The sequence below is a fragment of the Amphibalanus amphitrite genome, unplaced genomic scaffold (genome assembly GCF_019059575.1).
Source record: "Amphibalanus amphitrite isolate SeventyFive unplaced genomic scaffold, NRLGWU_Aamphi_draft 000543F_arrow, whole genome shotgun sequence".
NCBI lineage: Eukaryota > Metazoa > Arthropoda > Thecostraca > Balanomorpha > Balanidae > Amphibalanus > Amphibalanus amphitrite.
Window position 1 is genome coordinate 82,790 of NW_024882037.1, and position 24,242 is coordinate 107,031.

General features: G+C 55.3%; 1 protein-coding gene across 1 annotated transcript in view; it reads left to right on the forward strand.

Annotated features, from left to right (window-relative positions):
* Window positions 1-24,242, forward strand: part of LOC122393598 (endoplasmic reticulum membrane sensor NFE2L1-like) — an 85,192-nt gene that overhangs the window by 54,728 nt on the left and 6,222 nt on the right. Inside the window, exons 7-8 of the mRNA XM_043389787.1 lie at window positions 21,074-21,422; window positions 21,822-22,088. Coding sequence (XP_043245722.1) covers window positions 21,074-21,422; window positions 21,822-22,088 — 616 coding nt within the window. The remainder of the gene's footprint in view (window positions 1-21,073; window positions 21,423-21,821; window positions 22,089-24,242) is intronic.

The following is a 24,242-nucleotide window of genomic DNA, read 5'->3' on the forward strand; positions in this document are numbered from 1 at the left end:
GTGTCAAACATCGATTGGCAGGTGTGGTCTGTCGATTTGTTGGAAAGGACAAATAACCGCCTTCAAAATAATGCATTGCTTGCTTCGTGGTGCGGCATGGCAGGGTAAGCCAGCCTCGGTACAATATGAAAACGTTGGATGATCATTCAGTTGCTAACAATGTCATCTCGCCATGCAGTTGTCTTCATTTACAATTGTTTCCGATTGCTCTACTTCGAATGAGTTGAAAGGACTATTCGAATGAACCAGGCATGTTCCTTTGAACGGCGGCTCTCTCAACCTGGATCTTGTGCCCGGGAATTTGGCATTCTGACCCTGCCTCTCTCTGTTCTTATTTGAGGACGCTTGAAGCGTCATTTGCAACAAAAATAATATTCTAGATGTCTCTTCTACAATCTGTAATCCAGCTGTGAATAGCCAGGAGCTTTTACCGCTCCCATATCCCGTATCCGCGTCCCGTATAAATTCTTATAATCGTGCTTTTGGTGTTCACCGGTCAGCCAGTCTGCCTCGCTACTGTTTAGGCCGCTGTGTGATTCTGCCACCCTATCAACGGGAGCCGATGGCGGCAATAAAACCATCTTGTTTCCTTCAATCGGCCAGGGCGCCGCTCATAAAGTCATGATCATGTATCATGCAGCACCGCAAATGACTAATTCTGTCTGTGTAATGGCCGTGCCGTGACCGCAAACTGCGGCTCGGCGGCGGCGCCGAGGCGCGACTCGGGCCCGTCGGCCGCTGCCGGCCGGGAACACCGTCCCGCTCGGCTCGTCGTACGGACGGCCCACCGACGGTTCGGGGCTGCTGGTGGGTCGGCAAGGGCTGCAGACGGCCGGGGACGTGGGCTGTGTGCCCGTCTGCTGTTACCCTCTTGAGTCAGTCAGTTTTGCCCTATCAGGATCTCCGCAGTGAGTTTATCTGCTGCCTCCTGGTATCGTGACGGGTTCCTTTCGGCGCTCATTGCCCGCCGCCGCGTGGAAGGCAACTCTGCCGACGTCGCTGTTGACCAGCCACCTGTTGCTTGCTCGGCGTCAGCCACGTTGGTATCGATCGGACTCCGCTCTAGGACATCACCGGAACAACCAGGCCTGTCGTTCTGGAGCCTTATCACTGACGGAACCCAGGCAACCTGCTGCGCCCTGGGCGCTGATCAGTAATATGGTGTTGGATATTATGTTGAAAACGGTACGAACGATCAAAATTTCGGACTGAATGTAGACCTCTGTTTATCTGGGACTTGGGTACACCTGACCTGAATAGACCAAGGTAGTGGTGTACGGAAGTTTTTGATTGAACATTAGTGATGTGCGCTAGCATCATGGATTTTGTTTAGACGACACACGTGGCTGCCTGCGATACTATTTGCTTCTTAAACTTTTCAATGCATGTTATTCGATACACCGCCGACGGACCGTAGCTTTTTGGACTTGTGCTAATGCCACGTCCTTAGTTTAACAGACTCAATGATAAGTTCACATAGATCTTTTGCGATCGTTGCTAAGTACCCACTATAACGACTTCACTTGGTATTTGGAGATAAGTGCAAAGTTCATGTTAAATGCTGCGAATACATATTGTGTATATTTGGTTTACAAATTATATTTCCCGTTCTTCTATGAAAACATAAGACTTAATGGAAAATGGCAGCATGTTTTCTTCGTTATCGTCTTTTCTCGACTGCCTCATTTGGAATAGGATTTGAACTGATTTAAACTTACCGTACATTGTGCCTACAAAATTAAGTTGTTTCGCTGAGAACGCACCACTCCATCGTCCTCATGAATTTACCTCTCAATCTACTTCACTCTGATGCTTTGTTCAAAGTGTTGCCTTTAACTGGACTAATTTCGGTAGAGTTGGTGTTTCCGGCTTGCATGCCTTCTTTTCTCTCCTCATGGAATGATGCATCGGAGTGGATAAAGCATCAGGATTCAGGGTGGGATAACAAGGTGACAATGGTCGCTCATAAATAATCATATTGATATCGTTTTTTTGTGCTATACCTATAGCAGGCGATTAATCAAAACAGCGTTTAATGATGAGGCTTGAATATGGCTTTGCTCTACAAAATTGAATATAATGCTGATTAAGAATAGTGCAGGTTTAATTGTCTTACATAAATGGAAAAAATAAGTTATGTCAAGTTGCATAAGCTACTGAAAATAATCTGATAGATTTTACTATGCTTTTTTATAAATTTAGCTCGAATGTTTGAATGGACAGATTGACAGAGCCGGAGCCCACGCTAAGCAGAGCTTGTTGGAGTCTCAAATATCGAGCGCCCTAGCGTCTCGAACCCGGGCTCTCGCTCCACCGGGAGTCCATTGCTCTACCAACTGAGCTACGGGACAGGCTTTCGATGTGGAAAAGGATTTGTTCACAAATTACTAAATGTGGTGAAAAACTTCTTTGCTTTGACCGAAAGATCGTTCCAGCCCCCGAAGAGAGCTATGTTCCGTTTTTGCGCTGACATACAGGATGAGTTGGTGCGCTCTTTTTTTACAATTTCAGAAAGAGACATTGTGAGCAGACGTTCAAACATGTATAGGTAGAGTCCCTGAGGCAAGGTTCATACTGGGGCGATGCTAAATAAGATTTGTTGTAAATTGTTCGCTACGCTTTTGTAGAAACCGGGCTGTTTATCTTTCACCTTTTTTGGGATACAGGGTCTGGTATAAGTTTTGTCCTTTCCAAAAATGTACTCCCAACGCTGCTATATAAGAGGCAGCAGCTATTTTTAGTGCTCAACATGTTCCTCACGTACACATATACGCGCACAAACATGGTTTGTCATGCTGGCGACCAGGTTCGATGGCACAGATGGCTTGATTTTCGACAATGCCCGTTTGAGCAGTGCCTGCGGGGTCCCGAGATTGGCGGCAGCCTTCTGTTTGTCCAGGTCCTGCAGGACGATAGCCCAAAGTTCCTCGATGGCGTTTAGGTCTGGATTGCTGTCGGACAGCACCTCCTTTCCTCAGAAGTACGACAGGTTCGACTGGCACCACCGCTGGGCCTTGGCAGAGCGATGAGCTGGCGCACCGTCCTGAGTGAAAATGCATGGCGACCTGTCATCGACCATGCGTCGTCTCAGAACTGATCCGCTGCGACCTGTCCTGTTGATGGCCGGCAGACAAACATTCTCGAGAAGGGTGTCCACGTAAAGGTGTAGGTCAACCGAAAGTCTTTTCAGGCTGGTGTCCACGTAACAGTAACTGTCAACGGAAGTCTTCTCAGGCATGAGGTTGAGCTCGCTGAGATCTTGATGAGACCTCATACTCCACACCAACGGCCTCAACGCGAACTCGACAGAGTTGACAGGCGTACAACCGGATCGTGTGCCGGGAAACGTCGTCCTGTCGATGGAGAACGTGGAACATCTCGAACGAACATCTGTCGCTGAAAAGTGCCTGTTTCTGGCCCTCGAGCGTCCAGTTCCTGCGTTCTCTGCAACATTCGACTCAAGGCCCCTGCTTTTTTTTTGGTCAGCTTCGGCTTGACGGCATTTTGCAGGCCTAGAGCAGAGAGCTCTACCAATAGTGTCTCACGGTCCTGTCGGTGATAGGTTAGTCTTTGCGCACAAGCCGTGTGGACATTTTTCGTCGCTGACTGACTCTTCTTCCCAGCCGTCCTCGTCAAGACGATTTTATCACGGTCAAGATGGTGAGTGGTCGCCACGATCTGGGACGATAACTGCAGCGATGCCAGCAGTCGTATACTTTTGCCACCAGCGCCGGGCGAACCAGTCAGCAATGGTACGTTGTGTCATTCCTACCTGAAACATGGCGACTGGCTGGTTTTACTTCCAGAGATCGAAGTTTCGCACCTTCAATTTTCCGACGCCGCCGTTCGGTTGGACGATCTTTGTGGAATTGGCCATAGCTGATTGGTCCTTGACTTAAGGTCAGTTTAAGGCCTCATCCACGACGGCCTAGGACCGTTCAAAGCAGGGGCGCAGCCAGAACCGTCATTGAACGGGGTGCAGACGAGTAAGCAGGCGGGGTGCAGACGATGTTGCCATAGGTGGAGGACAAAACTTTTACTGGACCCTGTACGTAGGGCTAACAGGTACCCGATTTTTCGAGCGGGAAGCGAAATAGAGTTAACCCGCGAGTTGCTGGGGGGGGGGGGGCGTTAAACGCCCCCACTTTTTTCACCGGGCCATAGCATAAAAACGTCGCGCCGCAGGCGCGCCAAATTTTTGGTACCTGTAGGGAATTGATTGAAGTTTATTGTGACAAAGTATAAAAAAAAATCGGTCGGAAAATTTTTGAGATATCGAGGTATTAGTGACGTCATTATTTCTGAGTTTTCGACCAAAAACGGCATATGTTCAAAAAATCATATAGAATCACAGAATAGACATACAGACATGCCGTAAACGCCATTAGACTGCCAATACCATGAGCAATCAAATGGCTATCTTCGATAGTTGATTATTGCTCCGCATTTTCCAAAATCTTGAACTGAATCTTGGCAATTTCTCGTGACTACTTCACGACCATGATACACGCATTTCTTAAATTGAACCTTTTGAGCCAAACACGTACACATACAGGGTGTCCCGAAATTGATGTCCTCTCCCATTGCGTGCAATAACATCAAAACAAAAAATGACCGGTTCATGATTTATTTGTTGATGTATCCACCACGCTTCCGAACACATGCCCGCATGCGCTCCGGCATGCCACACATCAGGTTGTCGAGAGTTTCTCCAGAGATGCTGCTCCAGGCCGATCGGAGGTTCCTGATGAGGGCAGTTTCGGACGACGCTGGTGCCATCTTGTCCATCCTGTCCTGGACGATTGCCGACAGGTTCTCGATTGGCGACAGGTCCGGGCTGTTACCTGGCCATTCTCCTTTGGCCCAGAAGCCAGGGAAGTTGGCCCGGCACCACTCCTGGGTCTTGGTGGCGTTGTGAGCCGGGGCACCGTCCTGTTGGAAAATGGCCTGTGACATGTCCGGCAGAACTTTGATGGCCGTTGGTGGTCCATTCTCCTTCCGTCGTCTCATCGCTGATGCCGCCGTTCCCTTCATCACCTCCTCCACGTAGTAGTCCGCTGTCACGGTTTGGCCGCGGGGCACGATGTGAAGGTCTGACAGGCCACGGAAACTCATCATGCCCCACACCAGGACCTTGCCCGGCTGCTTGACGGTCTCGATGACAGGCACTTCTGAGCTGTTCTGAGCCCAAACACGGTCGTTCTGGCGGTTGGGAGGATGAAACAGCTCAAAAGGAGACTCGTCGCTGAACAGGATTCGCCTCCAGTCCTGTATGGACCAGTTGATCCGACTTTTAGCGAAGTCCAGCCGTTTTCGTCGCTGTGCTGCCGTCAGCTTGGGCTCCACGCGCGGTTTCAGCGGCTTCAGACGGAGGCACTGCCGCAGATACCGGTGGACAGCGGACTTGGAGGCCGGATGATTTTTTGCACTGAGTTTCCGCGCCAGTTTCCGTGTCGACTGGTGCCGTTTCGTAACGGATTTCGCCCCCACGATTTTGGCCACCCGGCTCATCGCTGTCTTCCTCCCTCTTCCCCCGCGGTTCTCCAGTGCCTCTCCCTTGCGGTCGAGGGCCATCCAGCGTCTGAGGGTCCTGGGCTCTATCCTTAGCTCCTTGGCTACCTGTACCTGGGGCGTGCCGCCGTTGACCATGCCGACAGCGCGATAGCGAGTCGACAAAGGGTACTCCTTCGCCATGGCTGATATGCAGTCCGCGCGCCCCGTGACCCTCTTGGTAAATGACCTCTGCCGCCCCGCCGGGTCCTGGGTCGGCTCGCCTGGCTAGGTCACGTGACCAACAAACACGTGACCGTGCCCCAGGGTCGGGTCTCGGTAAAGCGCCATTGGTATACCGGTATTGCTCGCGGGAAACGTAACGAACGGGAGAGGACATCAATTTCGGGACACCCTGTATAATAAAGTGAATGTCACCATCGTGTTCTACGCCCCAAATGACCCATAAAACATGTGCGCAGGCTGCGAATATCAGTTCTGATTTTCGGGGATATGTGCCCACCCTGTTGACCTGACCATGACCCTGAGTCCCTGACCTATGCTTGACTTACTCCTACATGAAGCTGACACTCTTGTAGGCCTTATATGATTGATTGTGCACCGTTTTGACAGAGTTTATGACGAGAGGCGCCCATTGCGAAGTCCTGAAGTCCATGCTACTGAAAGCCCGATTTCAGGTGTTTGACCTGACCTTGGCCCGACCTGTGACCTCAAAATTCAACTTTAATGTACTCATCTGAAGCGTCTCGTCGCGTTCTTTCGTTTGCCGCCTCGTGCGTTTCGCTGCGCCTATTGGTCCTCGAGTTATCGGCTTAGGGCGTTTAACGCCCTGGGTGGCGAAATACCCCAGCAACTGCCGGGTTAAGTGGATTGTTTCCGTTCCAAAAACTGGGAGGCGTTCATGCATTTATAATGTCGACGAAAGGGAAATCACAGTCTACATAGATCTCGAAGATAAAGATGAGTTATTTTTTGAAGCGGCGATTCTAAGTTTGAGGCTAACACACTTTTACGGAAAGAGATCAACGTTATCTCGTGCTCGATGTTGACAACTGGGCATTCTCTGATAGGACACGACAAATAATGATATAAATTTTACATTGCATTTTACATTAATCAGAGCCTGTTATAGCCGTCGCTGTTACTGTATGAGCATTAATCCCTCTTCCTCCATTGATTATTGATGAGCATCAAACGACGATAAACTAGAACCCCAGATAAATTAATGAGTGGAAGTGGGTGCTCACAATGAGCGGAATCGTATTGGCCGGCACCCCTCACGTGTATACTATTATGTGATGCGCTATTCTGCTCGTCTACCTGCAGTAACAGCCATTGTGATATTTAGCGACAATTTTGAAAACTTTTGATTGCAAGAAGAAATTGTAGCATCTTGCATCACGACATAATATCTGTTTTTTTTTTCGCTGTTTATCTAACTGATTTTGCGCTCTGTAGGTACTCAGTGCCTGCTTTATTGTTTGTTTGATTTTGTTTCTGCGGCGACGTTAACAATCCATGGCTTGTTTTGGCATTCGAATTGTCTTCATGTCATTCATGATTTGTAGATACGAGTCGTTACACAAGATGTCTTGGCAGCATTTGCGCTAACGTGAGATTGAGCGCTGAGCAGTGATACAGTTGTATGATTTGGAGGCAAGGCAACTTGGATTGTCTTGGTCTGAGTCTCCCTACTTATTCCATTAGCTTTCAAAATTCAAACTGTTTTTGTCTGCTCAAATTTATTCCCACTTCCCAACAATCAATTTCATTAGAATCGGTCCAAAACGGGGACAAGTTTCGCGCAGAGGCTGATTCGTTTCCTTTTGAAGCCAGTTTTCCTGCCTGTAGGCAGAGTCCGGTTGCGCCATCGGACTCGATCGTGCATCCTAAGCTGTTCTTTGAGCGCAGCCTGCCGGCTGCTGAGCTGACAGTCGGTCATCAGTCAGCGGCGCGCCGGCGGCGGTGCGTGCGTGCGGGGGCGGTGGCAGATCCGGGACACGGCGCCGTGAGAACTGCTCGTGGGCCGGCGGACGACGTGCCGCCGCTCTGCACGCTGCCGGCCATTACCGGCTGCCACGCTGCACCGACAGATGAAACATGAAAGGCTGGAAAACCGGCCGGCCCGCTGAAAACGCGGCGACAAAGTGACTGCTCGCGTGAGGCGAATATTTAGTGGTGGATCCCGCCGGCGTCTGGGGTCCGGGCCGCGCCGCCAGCCAGCGGCATTGAGCGCCCTCTGAGCCGGTGATTTGGATAATAGTCGCTCCATTGTGCATTTGTCTCCGGAGCTTTGCATTATTAATTCTTGTCTTCATCGCCCCAGACGGAGATAAGTGTGACTGGGTGGTTTTTCTTCTGGATGTGGTGTGAAAGAACGACGTCTCGTTTATTACTGAGCCTCTTCAAGTCGAATTACCCCCTTATTCAGCAGTAATGAGTTTTCCGAGTTTGTATACACACATTGAAGGTGATGAGAAATGTTCGTCCATGACAAACATTTATCTTGCTTTTGATAAGTGATATGGAAAGATGAAATGAACCCTCTCTTAATTTGACCATGCATTCACCTGCAGTGTGAGCTCATTCCAAGAGTTTGGTGTCAAGTTGGTTTTTCCCATTGATAATTACCAGTAAAACGCCTTTTGGGCGAAGAACGAGCGAGCGAGATAGTGAGCCCTGCACGTGCAGAAGGGCGAGAGGGTATTTCCAACGGGCTTGTGCAAAGCACCCTTCTAACCGGTCGCTAGCGGTGTACCAAATTTAAACGCAATCGGCCCAGCCGTTCCTGAGATCTGAAAGCGGCATTCTGCACGTGCGCACGTGCAAACGGGGTCCAAAATGACTTTTGCACGGCACCCTACTAACCGGTCCCCAACCGTGTACCAAATTTGAGCGGAATCGGCCCAGCCGTTCTCGAGATCTGGAAACGCCCCCTGCACGTGCGCACGTGCAGTAGCACCCTAACCGCAACACATGGGAATGCATTGCCTGGTGGGTGCCTACCTGTATGCCAAGTTTCAGCGAAATCGCCCCAGTAATTACCGAGTTACTGAAATGGGAACAAATTTGGCACCTCTTATTGTTGTATTTTGCACGTGCAGTGGGGGTCACTCACATAGATAAAGAGTATCCGACGTTTGGTAGAAGGGATGCAGCTACCCTATAAAAATAACCGCAAGACAATCGCTCAAGCCGCTGCTGAGATACGGGCCTCTCAAAATCATTACTTTTGCAAAACTGCTTGAACACCCTTGACTTATCACGTGACACGTGCCATGGCGGTCACTGAGATGTATCAAAAGTAGTCAATTACGTGGTAGGAGGGATGGGGCTACCCAGCAAAAAAAAAAAAACCGCAGGCCATTCGGTCCAGCGGTTGCTGAGATATAAGCCTCTCAAAAGCGTTACAGGCCGGGCCGGGCCGGGCCGGGCCGCTCGTACTGAGATTTTTCCGTTATATTAAAAAGACTCGCTTCGCTCGCTGCGCTCGCTCGCTCGTAATCAATATTTGCCATTGGATTGTAAGGGGCATTTTTGCAACCTCGATCCTTGGAATCGGGGGGTCTTTACATTATCTTTGTCTTCTTCAGGTCAATGCCAGGACTTCGATTCAGGTTCAGGGCTTCGATTCATGAAGATGATAACGATTTGCTGTAATATCTAGAGTGCAAACGTTAGTGATTTAAAATAGCCGTCTGAAGGGTTTCGTTTACCGGGCAATGACGCCTGCCCGTGTGTCCGTGTGTCCCGCAGCGGTGACGGGACGGTCGGACTCTGGCGGCCACTCGGCCGGCCAGGAGGGCCGGATCTCCCGCCGGGCGCGGTCTCTCGTGTGCAGTTTCATCACGCGGCTTCATCAATCGGACAGACAAAATATAGCATGATCTCAGCCGTGTTGCAGCGGCGTTGCCCGTCGTCCGGCGGCTGGCGGGCCGCTGCGCCGCGCCAACCGCGTTTATTTGCTCGCCGCTGTGCCGATTATGTGCTTTGGCTTCTCGGCACCGGCGGCGGCCGACCCGGCCGGCTTTGACGCGCCGCCCGCACATGGGGCGGCCTCCAGCGCGGCCCGTGGTGCCCTGCCGGGGTGGCCGTCGGCCGGCCGGGCGATGTGATGTGGCCGGTGAGGGCCCGGCTGTGGCCGACTAGGCGCCGGTAGCCAGTGACCAGGTGCCGAACGGCCGCACGGTGGGGAGGGCCGCGATGATGAGCTGCCGACAGGCCGAGTCACGGTCCGCGGGCGACTGATGCTGGCCCGACCTCGGCGCCACAGCGCTGGTCACTGCTGCTCCGCCGGTGAGCTACTGCCCCAGTGCAGCGGGCACCGGCCAGCTCCGCTGCCGTCGTGTACTATGACCCGCAATCCCTCAAAATTGAGTTGTGGGTTGGGGAGATTGGCATCCTGAGCACGGCTCTAATAACCATTCCCATTTTTACGTAAAGTTGTTAGATCTGTGCCTTCTGAGGTATTATGAGGTATTGCCGAGGCCATGTCCTGCCGAGAGGTCGTGACCAGGTCAGCCGTGAGGTCAGGTCGGTGCCGCTGGTCGACCCGGACACCCCTCGATTCCCTCAGCGGGTCTCGGTTTGGCCGGGCTCCGGTCGGGGCCGGTTTTGCCGCGTCACCTCTGCCGTACGCGCCCGCTCCCCTCTCCTGCTGGGGAGTGTCCGGTGCAGGCGGTCCTCCAGTCCAGCCGGGCCACGGCCACCGGACCACGGCCAGCCAGCCATCTGACGAAACCCGCGCACCATACCATGGCCGGGGCGGCGGCAGTGCCGGGGTCGAGCGACTGCAGTGCTGGGGGTAGGGCCGGGTTAGGTCAGGCAGCAGAGGCGGGCGCGGCAGCCGGGCCGGCTCTCGGCCTCCGCCCCGTCACCGTCACCGGACAGACGAGACGGGCCGGCTCCGGTTGCCTGCAAGTCGCCGCCCCCCGCCGGCCACGTTCAAACAAATCAACACACCGCCCAGCTGGGTCGCGTCAAGTGAGCCTAAAAATATACCGCTAAAAAGTGTGCCGCGCCGGGCCGACCGCTCGGGTGACGTCGTTCCCAAGAGTCACCTTCGGCCGTCGGCGCTGCGGTCCCCCGCAGGGTGCACCAACAGTGCTCGGCCGGGTCAGAGCAGCGCCGCGGTGACACTCGTCTGGCAATGTCAGCCGTCATCTGCCGGCCAGCCGGCGACGGCTCGTCAGCCGAGTGCCGACCACAGGCGCGTCCTTCGGGCCGCCGCAGCCCTGAGTGCCGCCGCCGAGCCGCCGCCGTCGGTCGGGGCACCATCTGGCCGAGTTGGCGCAGAGGGGCCGCTCCCCGCGCGCCCGCTCCGGGTGACCGCAGCGCCGGCGCCGTCTGCAAACCGTCCATTTTGGCCGCGGCCGCCGCAAACCGCCCGTCATCGTGCAATAAGGCGCGATTGGTGCAGCGGCGCCGCTCATCTGCATGCTCTCGGAGATAGCGCCGCGGGCCGGCGCTCCTCCCCCGCCGCGCGCCGCTGCAGCGCCCTGCAGACGGCCCCGGCTCGGACGCCATGTTAGCGCGCCTTTGTTGCGCCGCCGCCGCCGCCGCCGCCGGGGCGCACCGGCTCCTCGGGCTGGACCGTGTCACCGCGGCGGTCGGGCGCGCCGCCCGGCCGGCCGGCCACCGCCGTAATGATGCATGACCACCACGCGCTGTCCGAGTGCAGAGATGCCGCCGGCTCCGGTCGGGGGTCGCGCCGGCCGCCGCAAAAACGGCCTCGAACATTCCGGCCATGTATTAGGTCATTTGTCAGATTGTGGCCGGCTGTCGGCCGGCGGCGGCGTCCGCTGCTCGGCCGAGGGGAGCCGGCAATCAGTCGTTTTTGCGGAGCGGCCCGGCCCCGTGACCGGCGCCCCGGCTCCGGGCAGGTACTCGAGCGGCCGTGCACCGGCCTGTCCGCGCTCACGATGGCCGGGGATTCTGTCCCAGCCCCGAGCCGTGTCATTTCCCTGTGGTAAGGGTCAGACGCTGCCTTTACATAAGTCCATCCAAGTGATATACAACCGCACGCATGGGTATTAGATAATGAATAAGATGGACAGGTAACGGCATATGTTATGGTGGGCGGGGGCTCTTTTCCGTTGCGTTTCTGTTGCTCTAAGCAACCAATCATTTCCCTCAAATGTTGCAAATTATAGCTTATCTTTGTTTCACTGGCGCTGTGCTCGTCAGGCACCTGTCGCAAGTCAAAAGAAGTCATCTTTTAGGGCATGCGCGGTGTAGAGTCGGCAGGCATGAGCGCCGAACCGAGCATGGTGCTGCTTTTTCATAATGACAAGATATGAGTGAACATTTTCTTTTGACACTAAAGTGAATTGAAACAGAAACTTCGCCGTTTTCGTGAGGCTCCCATTTCACTGGATCATTGCTGGAAAGTTCTGCAGTCTAAAACCCTTCCACTCATAATGCTGGCATCCGGCTTTGACTTTTTGCCACGCCGCATTCGGGTGCATTCAGTGGAAATGGTAGCCTAACGATGTGCAGCCAAGAGCACGTTTTCCTCTACTTAATCACAATTAGGTGTGACTGTCGGACAAAGCGACATAGCGCGCTCTCCTTTGCGTCTCTGCAGGGTGAGGGGTGCGTCGCCGGGTCGCCCCTGTTGCATTCTATCCTGCAGACCATTGCAGCGGGCTGATAAATGAGACCGGACAGCCGGCCTCAAAGTGGCCTAATTAAACATCCGAACCGCTGCATGACTTTATACAGAACGCCAGTGTGCTTGTGACAGATCGTCAGGAATTCCGTTATGGTGTCATTAGTGCGAGCTGCAGGCTGTGATTTACTGGGTACTCGTGTTTTTTAGAGTTGAAGATGCTCATTGACATGGCTGGTCTTTGCGTCTTAATTTTGTTTTGTCTTCATAAAACTGATAAGTTCACTTGTCATGTGGAGAACTGACGTCGCTAACTCGGTAACATTGTCACTGATAGGACAGCTTCTTTTGCCCTCGTTGGCTCTTTCTGCCGGGAGTTGCTGTATGGCGGTAGTGATGGATGTTTGCATAAGTATAACCAAATTCTCCACGACGAAAACCATTTTCAATGTCAAGCATTCTGCTTCTTCGGGAGTTCAGATTAGGAATCTAAGGGCATGTAATGGATTGCTATTCTGGGACTGTGACAAATTCACCATCCACGCAGTTTCCGTGCGTTTCTGAGCGTGGAGGGCGGTCGTGGAGCGCTCACCACGGTCCGTTCTGATACCGTTGTGGTGGATTGATGGGCCAGCCGTGACCGGAGCTGCGAGGTGCGTCCTCACTGGCCGCGGCCGCTGGGGCCGTCTCCCGGCCGCCGTGTCGGTGCCGTGTCGGTGCCGGTAGCGCCCCGAGATGCACCGTGACCGGCTCGGGGGCCCGGCAGCCGGCCGGCGGGGGTCGGCACGCGCCGCCAGCCGGCCCGTTACGAGAAACAGACCGCGGCATGACGGTCGTCTCGGGTGCGTGCCGCGTCATCACCCGGCCCGCACCGTCATCGCCGGGCTGCCGGCGCGGCAGGGCAGCGACAGACACACCGTCATCGCGGGCCGGCCGGGCAGACGGCGCGGCGGCCCGTGTCTGCAGCCGGTGGCCCCCGCCGCTGACCGGACCAGGGTGCCCGGGGCAGCGAGCGGGCGCCGGCCGCCGCCCACCTATCTCTCCCGGATCGTTATCCGGTGGAAGACGGCGAAACGAGCCGCTATCGGCCGCCGCCGCCGCCGCCGCTCTGCTCGTATTTGGGCCAGGGCTATCAATGGCCGGCGCGGACAGGTAGTGCCGCGTGGTCGCCCGTGCCGCCGCCGCCGCCGCCGCCGCTCGTTGTCCCGGGTTTTCAATCTGCGCGCCTGTCGGCTCAACAACCCGGTGCACGTGTGTCGTTGTCAGTGTTCATTAGACCTATCGAGGTCTAATGAACTACCAGCAGTGATGCTCTCAGGACGGAGTGTCATGTGACCGGGATTGAACGTGCTCGACATGACTCGCGAAGGTGAGGCTCCTGACTTGTTGCCTGTATGGATGGTATTTGCTAGTTTTGTGTCACCATTCCCAGGGCAGATGATAGGTAAAAGTGGCCCATGTTCGGCGATGTTGTTCCGTGAAGTGCGATCGTATCGACTTGATAGGACACGGCGTTATTTTTGGAAGACGTTCAATGATTTTCATAGCGTGTACATTAAAATTGTATCGCTGGTCACTTACGAGTATCAGTGCTTGTCAATTAAAAGCACACAAACCACAAATATTTTGTTCAATATTTAGCCTCTTTCAGTATTCCACTCTGGCGATCTATTCGTAACGTTGTCGGCGACCGTCGGTCTGGTCGGGTAACGCCAGACGCAACTCCCGATGAGCTAAACGCGTATTTTGTGAGCGTGGGCCCTCGCGTTGCTGCTGAGGTAGCTGGTCAGGGAGCCCCGTCTGACCTTCCGTGTCGCCTGCCTCGTGTCGGTGCTTGCGCCATGACTTTGTCACCTATCTCGCTCTCCGAGCTACGGGCAATAGTGTTTGGCATGAACAGCTCCTCAGCGTGTGGTGAGGACGGTATTTGTATGCGCGTTGTCCGCCTCAGTTTTGACGCCATCGGCACGATATTTCTCCACCTGGTTAACGCTAGTCTTACCCTCTCCGAAGTTCCTACATCCTGGAAACATTCCTTAGTACTACCCATTTTCAAGTCTGGTGACCACACTCAACCCTCCAACTACCGCCCTATATCCATCGTCCCCGTGATCGCCAAAATAGTCGAGCGCGCAGTTCATCAGCAGCTCTTTGACTACCTCTCATCCAACCACCTCTTTTCCTCATCCCAGCACGGTTTCCGCCCCCGCCACTCCACGGAGACCGCGCTGACCACCATATCCGACCACATCCTGTCCGCAAATGACCGTGGAGAAATATCGTTGCTTTGCCTCCTAGACCTCAGTAAGTGCTTCGATGTGATAGACCACGCAAAACTTCTCAACAAACTCCGCGCTTACGGCATCGACACCGCTTGGTTCTCGGCCTACCTTCATAATCACACCCAAAGCGTCAGCCTCACTGACCGCATGGGTACCTCTAAAATATCCTCAAAGCTTCCAAACAGCATCGGCGTGTTTCAGGGATCTGCGCTGGGCCCCCTACTTTTCAGCGTATTTGCCAATGACCTTAACCTTTTCGCGGAGGACGCCCTGGTGGTCCAATATGCGGACGACACCCAGCTCTTGGTCAGTGGTCCTAAAGCTCAGTTAAAAGACACTATCGGTCGTTTGGAACGTGTCCTGAGCTGTCTTGATAATTGGTTCAGATTCAACGGCTTGAAGGTGAACGCTGAGAAAACACAGCTGATGCTGTTTGGAAGCAAACAAAATTTGCGCACCGTTCCCCAATTCAGTGTAAAATTTCGCGACCATCTCTTAGTCCCTTGCTCAGAAGTAAAAAATCTCGGACTTGTCTTCGACCGCACCTTAAGTTGGAATTCGCATATCGCGCTCGTCAGTAAACGCTGTTTCGGAATCCTAACTGGTCTGTCACATCTGAGGCACAGCCTGCCAGCCGGTGTTCTAGCCACTCTAGTAAACGCTCTGGTCCTGTCTCAGATCCGCTACTGCCTGGCAGTGTACGGTAACGGCTCGCAGCTCAATACGTCTAGGATTAAAAAAATATTAAACTTCGCCGCTAAAGTCATTTTCGGCCGCAAAAAATACGACCATGTATCAGACTTACACCAACAGCTTGGCTGGCTGTCAGCTGCGGATCTAGGCAGGTTCCACACAATCACTCTCACTCACAAAGTTCTCCGTTCTGGCGAACCAGACTCGCTCGCCTGTGTGCTCCGGACTGTGGGTGATGTGCACGAGCGACCCACAAGACAGGACAGTGACCTCTTTGTCGCTCGATCCCGAACTGAAATGGGGAGGCGCCGCTTTTCGATCCGTGCACCTGCCCTCTATAACACGCTACCACTAAACCTTCGCCACCTCCCAGGTGCCCCCTTCTCAAGGCAGTTGAAATGTTACCTTAGGAGAAACGCTGGGGCGAGCCGAGCTCCTTTGCGGAGATAAGTCCGGAGGCTGATGAGTGAGTGCATTTTAGAGTGTGTGAGACGTGTGTGTGAGGCTTGTCCTCCTGTTTTTATTCCCTTTTTAATCTGTTGACGATGGGTAGGAATAGCCTGAAGCTTATTCGGGATTGCCCAAATACACGTGAATATGAATATGAATATAAGTTTTCGCAACTAGGACCGTTGGCTTCTGTAGGACGTCCTCTGCCCTCTGATCTTTTCGGACTGACGGTGCTTCTGGCTAGTCATTCTGCGGCCACCTATTGATCTTTTGGTGTGGACCCTTCGGCGGGATGATGTGACGGGCCGCAGTGTATCAGTTCGAGCCCGTGCCCACTGACCTGAACCGCTGGCGGCCGTTTTCGCCACTGAGCGTGCCGGCTCGGCGTCGCCGACTGATGACAGCGTCGTGACGCCGCCATTGGGTCCAATTCCAGCGGTGTGCAGGCTCTAAGGACCGTGGAGCACCGTCGCCATACCGCACTTACCGTCCTCGACTCTAAGTCCGTCAGTTCGTGCGGCGGCGGCCCCGCACGGGAGCCCGAGACCGTCCGAGACCGTCCGAGACCGGCCGACAGCGGCGGCGGCCGTATCGCTGCCGCCATCGGTAGTTAGTATTCATTGTGTCGCCGCGCCGTGCTAATACGCCGGCCGCCGCCATCCATCAGCGCGGCCGCCTTCATTCAGCCGCCGAGCCGAGCGGCGCACACTGGTTGGAAACGCCCTCACGAGAGGCCACGGGCGATTCCGGAGTTTCGGATTATTTTTTATATAGATCGATTTGAAATTGATCAAATTATTATACTTAGGCCAAAAAAACTAATCCGGGTGACCAAAAATAGCTGTAATCAGCCCCCGAAGACGGGGTATCCCAGAACTCGGAAACTGACGCGGAGCAAGAGGTTTCTTGAGCCGGATATTCAGAGTCTTATTGCTGATAGACACCAAATTGAAATCCCACATATTATGCATCAAAATGTTCGTTATGAAGTTGCCGACTGGTCAGTGCAAAATTTTTGTATACTTTTTCCCTAACTAAGATGTACTATAGCTTTTTTATGAAGGTTCTCCTACAGTGATTCTGGAATATAACTGCAAAGTTTAGGTAAGGGAACAACAGGTAGTCCCATCTAGTTCCACTCTGATTTTTTGTGAGATGAAGTAGGATTTAAATTTACACCAGGGCAACATAAAAGCTAACTGCGCATATTTGCGCAAAATTTGCAGGAGCCGCTCTTCCTACCCAACTACCGCCCGCCCCGCCCCAGTTTCGGCTCGACCGCCGCGCCCGGCTTACGCTGACCTGTGCGGCCTGCACGCATCCATGCGTAGTTGACTGGTCATTAAAAACAGATGCGCTTGAGTTTATGAATTTTGTGAAAAGCGCATTTTATGTACGCATTTATGTATGTATTGACATCAAAAGCCTTCCACATATTGCGTGGCGATTACGGCTTGCATTTAGAGAGCCTTGCTATTGACAACCATCACTCGGCTGAAGAAAGTGGAAATTGAAACCTTCGTGAATATAAGACGCTGCAAATATAGGACACCTGTCACTGACGTCGGGTTACCTTGGGCCGTCTTTTTACATTAGATCACAATTCCGGTATTTAACCCTGGCCGGACCGATTGGTTTTCTACATTGACCGGGGAGGGTTGGTACAACTCCCTCGCCGTTTCGCCTCTAATTGAGCTAGAGCCTCGCGGAAAAAACAAGCTTGTGTGCCGTTATAAGACACAAAAATTGGGTACTACCCGATATTAAGGTCTTAGGTCAGCCAGTGACTTCTTAGGTCAGGTAAGTGCCACAAGGCACGGGCTCGGTTTTAGGTTAATTACTTTGCCAAAAATGGTCGCACTGCCGCGATTTTGGCATAATCGTGTTTGTCTAGCTCAGGCGCGTTGAATGCTATACTTGGTGTTCGGGTGAAGTCAACTTAACCCTCGCCGGCACAGGCCATTTTGCGTCCTTCGATGGCACAAGGGGGGGGGGTTGGTACGACCCCCCCCCCCTCGCGTTTGGCCCCTGATCGAGCTAGAGCCTCGCGGAAAAAACGAGCGTGTTGCCCGTCACGAGAGTAAGCCGATGATACCCAATTTTAAGGTCCTAGGTCATCAGGTGACCTTCCAGGTCAGGTCAATGACCCGAAAACCGGGAAAATCGGGACCTGTTAGCTATGTGGTTTTCCGGGGTGCTGATCACGAATATCGTATTAGTTTTGATCAGAGATGATGTCCTTAAGCATTTACACCAGGTCGGGTCAGGTCAGGTCAGGTCAACCGTTAGGGGTTGTGACGGGTATTCGTAATACGTATCAACCGCCTCTGACAGCTTCGTAACATGTTACGAAGGCGCCAAAACTACTTCGTAAATGTTCAAATGGTTGCTAAATTAGAATTCAGCTCCAAAAACTAGCCTAGAAACATGTAAAACGCGAAAAAGTGAGCCGAGGTCACCCGAGGTCACCAAAGGTCAATGACCTGACCTGACCTTCAGGTGACCTTGACACCCATCCTTATGTATGGGAGCAACATCAAATCACATGTTTGAACGTTTGAAACCACGAAAAGCTTGCAAACGCGCGGCTAATGCGAGCCGACATACGCCGAATCGCGATTTCGGCCAAACATGGTCACGGAAAAGAGGTCACAGGTCAAAGGTCATTGGGGTCAGGGTCATGAAATTTTCAGGGTAGGTGTAAAATTGATCAATGCGAGGGTACTGAAAGTTTCGTCGCGATCGGCCGCTTTTTACGCGAGTTATTCGCGAAAAACCTTAGGGGGGGTTGCATCATCCCCCCCTGTGCCGGCGAAGGTTAAGGTGTTAACCTCGGGTCAAGGCCATGTCGGAGCCCCTCAGGTCACGAATATGGTTGAAGGAGGTCATATCGCATATCATTCGGTTCGGCAGGTCTTCCTGAGTCCAATGGTGGCTTTCCCGACTCTCTAGCTCCATCTGATCAGGAGTTATTGACGAAAAACTTACATGGCCTTAGTGACGTCATAAATGACGTCACGCAAAGTCAACAATGCTAAAGTCAAGCACTGGACCTTGCAAGTAGTGCATGAAACCATTCCCGGTGCCCGAATAGCAGCTCCCAATTTCCCTTGTTGACTTAAAGCGGTGCTAGATCCTGTATTATACTCAATTATGACGTCATAACTTAACAGATTCACGTCATATATTTAGTGCTTGACATCCAAATGATAGCTTACATATGACAGAGAAGGTATGCAAAGTTTTATGAAGTTTGCTTCACTAGTTAGTAGTTGTGGAATAACAAGCAAAAAACTTTTGCGGAAAGGCCGCTGGCCTCTCGCTGGAGCGTTTCCGACCAGTGTGCGGCGGTCCGCGCGCCGACGGCTGACCTGCGGGTCACGGCGGCCGGCACTGACCTGCCGGTGCCGTCTCCGCGGAGATGGGCAGTCAGCGCGGCCCTTCCGAACTGGGCCGAATATGGCTGTGGCCGGGCGCCGCCGCCGCCCGCCGGCCGGCAGCCTTGTGGCCCGGCGGGGCTCCCGGCAGCGGCGCTCGGCCGGCCCAGAACCTGACCTCCAGCAGATGAGTGTGACAAATGCACGGCGCTGCGTCCGGCCGGCCGGCGGGTCCGCGCTGTGCCCTCCGAGTCCTGCCAGCGGCGGCCGCACGTGTGGCCGGCCGGCGGGTCAGCTCGGCGCCCCGTGCCGACACATGTGTGCCTGTCGGCCGGCCCGTGATGGATGTCGCCGCTGCACTCTGCCGGCTTTTTGCGCGGCGCCGACTCTATTGCGGCGGCGAGTGAACCGGGTGCAGCGGGGGCAGGTGTTGGCCCGGCGTGCCCGCCGTGCCGTCGGTAGGGTACGTCCCGGCGGCCCCTGAGGTCAGATACTCAGCCGGCCGGCGGAGCCGCGTCGCGCGCGACCTTCACGCAGTCGGTTGCTGGGTATGATTGATGACGCGTCTCAACAGGCCGGGCGGGAGGACGGCGGCGGAGGCGCAGTGACCCGTCGGACGGCGTGTCAGCGCGCCGGGCGACACCGCACCTGGCTCGCCGCCGGCGCTGCTTTGTGTACGAGACGCTGCCGCCGGCTCCGATCGGTGATTGATGGCGACCGCCGTCAAACGGTGGCGTATAGACGCCGGGCGGGTCGGTGTCGCCGGCCGCCGCGCAGAGACCGATCGGCACCGGCCCGCGCGCCCCGCCCCGGCGGCCGCCGAGCGACGGGCCGCGCCGCGCCGATCGCCGCCGTTTGCTCACAAATTAATAAATTGTTAGATGAAATCGCGCTCCCGCTCCATCACTTCCCAGCAAAGGTGTGAAATTGAATTATGCCTTATCGGCAGGCGCGGTGGTGGTATCTGATCCGTTTCCTGGCGGGACCTGTCGGGGTCGGCGGCCACGCGCCGGCGGGTCACGCCCCGCGGCGGCCGGGCGCGGCGCGGCGCGGCGGATGTTGTCGCGCCGCGATGCGGCCTGCGAGCATTGTCCGCCGCCCCGCCGCCTCACGATGGCTCAACAATTTAATTGATTCGGTGTGCGCCGGGCGCGGCGGTGGCGTGACGGCCGCCGCTGATGTATGGCCCTCGCACCATTTCAGGCTGCACACGTAATTTGTCATGAATTTTAATTTGGATCAGATAGGGCGTTTTTGCGCTTGTGTCGGCGGTGTGCGGTCCATTTGCGGCGGCTGACGGTGGCGCCGCGACGGGACGTCAGTGTGCCGCCGCCGCCCTAGCTGGCCACGTTTTTACAGCGCGCTCGTCGGTGACACTAATTTCCCGCGCCGAGAGCACACAAAAACGACTACGCTGCGACAAATGAGCCAACACCAATTCGCGGCTAATTTGGCGCGCGCTGATCACCTGTCGGTCTGCGGGGCGCTGCGCGAGGTCCCATCCTGTCCTGTTCCCCTCCGCGACTCCCGGGACGGTGGCCGTGTGCGGACTGGTGCAGTTAGCCCCAGCCTCTGACCGCCCTCCCACCTGCAGTGGAGACCGGCCGCTGGGTGGACGCCGGCGCCATGCGGACAAGATGAGAGCCGGCCTCTGCACGCGCCTGGCGTCCCCGTGATATGACAGTCGGGGCGGATGGCCGTTGTTAGTCAAGCTAGGTGTGGAGTTGATGATACAGTCAAGAACTTGAACCGAGTTGTTGGTGTTGCGATTTCTGTGTACGCACGGAGTCGTGCGTTTAATGCCAATGTATGGGCATAAAGAATCATATCTCGGAGGAGGTAAGTATTGCGCGCTTTCGCTGCATGCTGGCATGGCTTCAACGGATCCCTTGGTGCGGAATGGGGAAGTGATTTTATGCGTGTCTTAATAGTTTCTTTGCTCTTACGATCGTGCTATCTGATTTCAATTGCATAATCATTATCATATTTGAAAATGAAGTCGTTACACATTAAGTGTGAAACGTAGCGTAATCTTTGCAAGCCAGGTTCATGTCTGCTTTGTTTTGTCACATCACAGTGCTGTTTGACTGTTGTGTTTGAAGCGAGAAAAGTTATAGCACCGATGACCAACGCCGCGCTCGTACCGACAGGGTCGACTGCCGTTCATACGGACGATGAGCATGGAGCAGCGCTGGCAGGACCTGGCCAGCCTGCTGTCGCTGCCGGCGCAGGAGGCGGCTGCCGCCGGCGGCATGACGCACGCCCACCAGCAGATGCTGGCCGCCTCTGCGGCGCACCACCCGGCCTACCCGTACGGCGCGGCGGCGTACGGGCCGGCCGGCCACCCGGCCCACCACCCGGACATGGCGCGCTCGGTGCTGCTGCAGAACGCCAGCCTGGCGCCGCCGCCGCCGCCGCCGCCGGCCGCGCCCACCGCCGTCTCGGCCGCCGACCTGGTCACCAACGCCAGCGCCGGCTACTCGGCCTCGGGCGGCATGGGTCAGTACTCGGTACCGGCGGGCTGGTCGGGCGGGCTGTCCGGCACAGTCTCCAGTGGTCGAATGAGATGTGCGACAGGCCCTTGCTGGTCCACAGGTCCTAGTGGCCTGAGGGACTGTGCCGCATCAGCGGCATGGGGGCTAAGTTAGCTAACGTCAGTTGTGGCTGTTCTTTCACCGCTAATTCTTTTCGTTTTATTTACCAAACGGGCTATGGTTTTTATTTTGTGATGTGTTAAGCTTAGATGGATTGTTTGATCAACATTGTCTGCTCTCAGTCGCCAGCGGTATTTCACCTCGCGTTCAGCTGGCGCTCCCAGCACGGACCCGTACCATTCAGACGCTCATACCCGTGTCCCAGTCGTCTAACCCTCTGACCGCCGTCCGCCGTGCTCCACAGGGAGCGTCTCCCACCTGGGCTCGGCGGTCGTGTCGTCAATGAACCTGACCACGGACGGCCTGCACCCGTCCGGACCGGCCGCCACTAGCGCTGCCGGCGGCGACATGATGTACTACCAGAACAGCGCGGCGGCGCTGGCGTCGTCGGTGGCCGGCGCGGCGGCCGCCGACCCGCCGCCGCCGCCGCCGCCGCCCCACGACGGCGGCTTCCTGTCGCAGATCCTGGGCGTCGACGAGCTGCAGCTGATGGAGATGCCCATGTCGGATGGTGAGTGGAGCCGGTACGCGCCGGTCGGTGGTGCGGTAGGGAGGTGGAACACCCGGAACACCGTGCCGCCTGAGGATGATTCCAGTGGTGCATCGCGGAGTTGTGCTGAGATGTAGCGGAGTTCCCTTGATACATTTCTTTATTGATTAGGCCCTACAAATCGTGACCTCAGGCTGATGCGACACCACTCCTGAATAGCCAACGCAAGCACTGTTATTGACTGCGTGTCATTGCGCTTTGGTGACATCAGGTGCATGTTTGCGACTCGCTGTGGTGCCCATTTTCTGGGGAGGGATTTGATATGACTTTCAATAGCTCTTACTTTTGTTTTTAGGATCCTTTTGCATGTCATCAATTCATTGAATCATTAGCTGCTTTATCTGCAATTACTGTGAAGTATGTCATTTTGTTCACTCTCGATTTCGTTTTTATCGGTTTTGGAGAGGCATATCGCAACAGATAATGAAAGTCTATTGACACAAGTTATCGGCCGGTGACTCAGTAAATCCTTTTATGCAACCGTCAATTCCGAGACTGCTACAACAATGAATGCTGAAATCGACTATCACTGCTCAGTTTTCATACCGTATCATACGTGGACCTAGGAAGTAGTGATGGCTTTCGTCAGGGTCTCTCGACTATCTTGTTGGTAGGCCGGCCGGTATAGGGGGCATCTGGCAGCGCGATATGACTTAGGCGACGTCGGGCTCACGGTGACATACAGCTTCTTGTATCGTTTCGATAACAGCTAGGTAACTCCACAGTTGTGGCCTAGGTTCGTCGAGCAATGCCACTTTTTGCCGGTGCCTACCGAAGATATATAATGTAAGTCGACTGAGAGAGCGTGATGGCACACCCACTCGCAGACGGGCGCCGCCTCCGTGACTCGGTCTCGCTGCCGAACGTGGCGCGGCTCAGCCGGCGCCTCTCCCACCGTCCTGGATGTGTTGAGATGGCCGGCCGCCGCTCCAGCCCGACACGGTGCTGTCGGCGACAGGTGTCGGCGCGCCACGTCGCCGACCGACGCGCTGACGTCACGCGGCGCGCGGCCTTGTCCCGCGCGCGCCCGGGGGTCGTCACGTGGCCCGGCGACAGGGCTGATAGCGCTGTATCGGCCGGCGGCGGAGGAGGGCGCACCCCGCGCCGCGCGCGCCGCCGGCCGGTCAGTGGGTGCTGCACCGTGGGCCGGAGATGCCGCCAGTCGCCCGCCGCGCCCACCGGCCGCTGTCCGTGCCAGTCGTCGCGCCGTGCTGCCGAATCGCCCGCCGAGCCCGCCGCCGGCGCCCTGTGAGCGCCGCCGGCCGCCGGCGCTAGGCGCTGGCCGCGTCAGCGTCTCAGTGCAAGTATCGCTAGACGCTGGCCGGACGGTGTCGGCTGGACACTCCACCTCCTCCTCAGGACGGCCTCTGAACCGATCTGCGCGGCCGCGGCCGGCCCGCCCGCCCGCTAGCCGGGCCGGCGTCTCAGCGCAAGTATCGCTAGACGCCGGATGCGGGCGGCGATGGCGACCCCGTGGCGGCCGCCGGTGCTGCACACCGGTTACCAGTACCCGCTGCTCTGTCCCACCCAGTACGTGCTGTACCCGGTGGCCAGCTCGTGCCCGCGACCGTGCTGCGCCGCCTCCAACGCTGGTACGTGCCGCCGAGCGCCGAGCGCCGCCCGCCGGGGAGGCGGGCTCATACGCGCCAGGGAGCTTGGGTGTGTAGGGAGACCTCTTCCCCGCCAGAGAGGCGGGCTCATGGGCGTCAGGGAGCTTGGTGTGTAGGGATCCCGCTCTGCCACCTTAGAGGTGGACTTATCGACGTCAGGGATGTTAGTGTATACGGAGACCCTTACCTCGCCAGGAACGTCTCCCATTCTCCAAGAAGCCTCGTCTCTCTTTGGAGGCTTCTCGCTGGTCGGAAAGCGTTCGAGACGCGACCTGGGAAACTGTGTACTGCTGGAAGAGACTAGTGGCGAAATTCTTGTGCACTTTATCGCTATCGGCTGCTCCCCACCTCGACTCGTGATATATCGGTGCCATTTGCCCAACCCAAATGTCAAGTCATGCACCTACATGTAAAAAGTGTCATGTTTGTTCTATGCAAGTGTTTGTGATAGGTAAAAGCGTGCGTTGCTGGGCTGGCTTTGATGGCATGTGCGTTTTCTTTATCA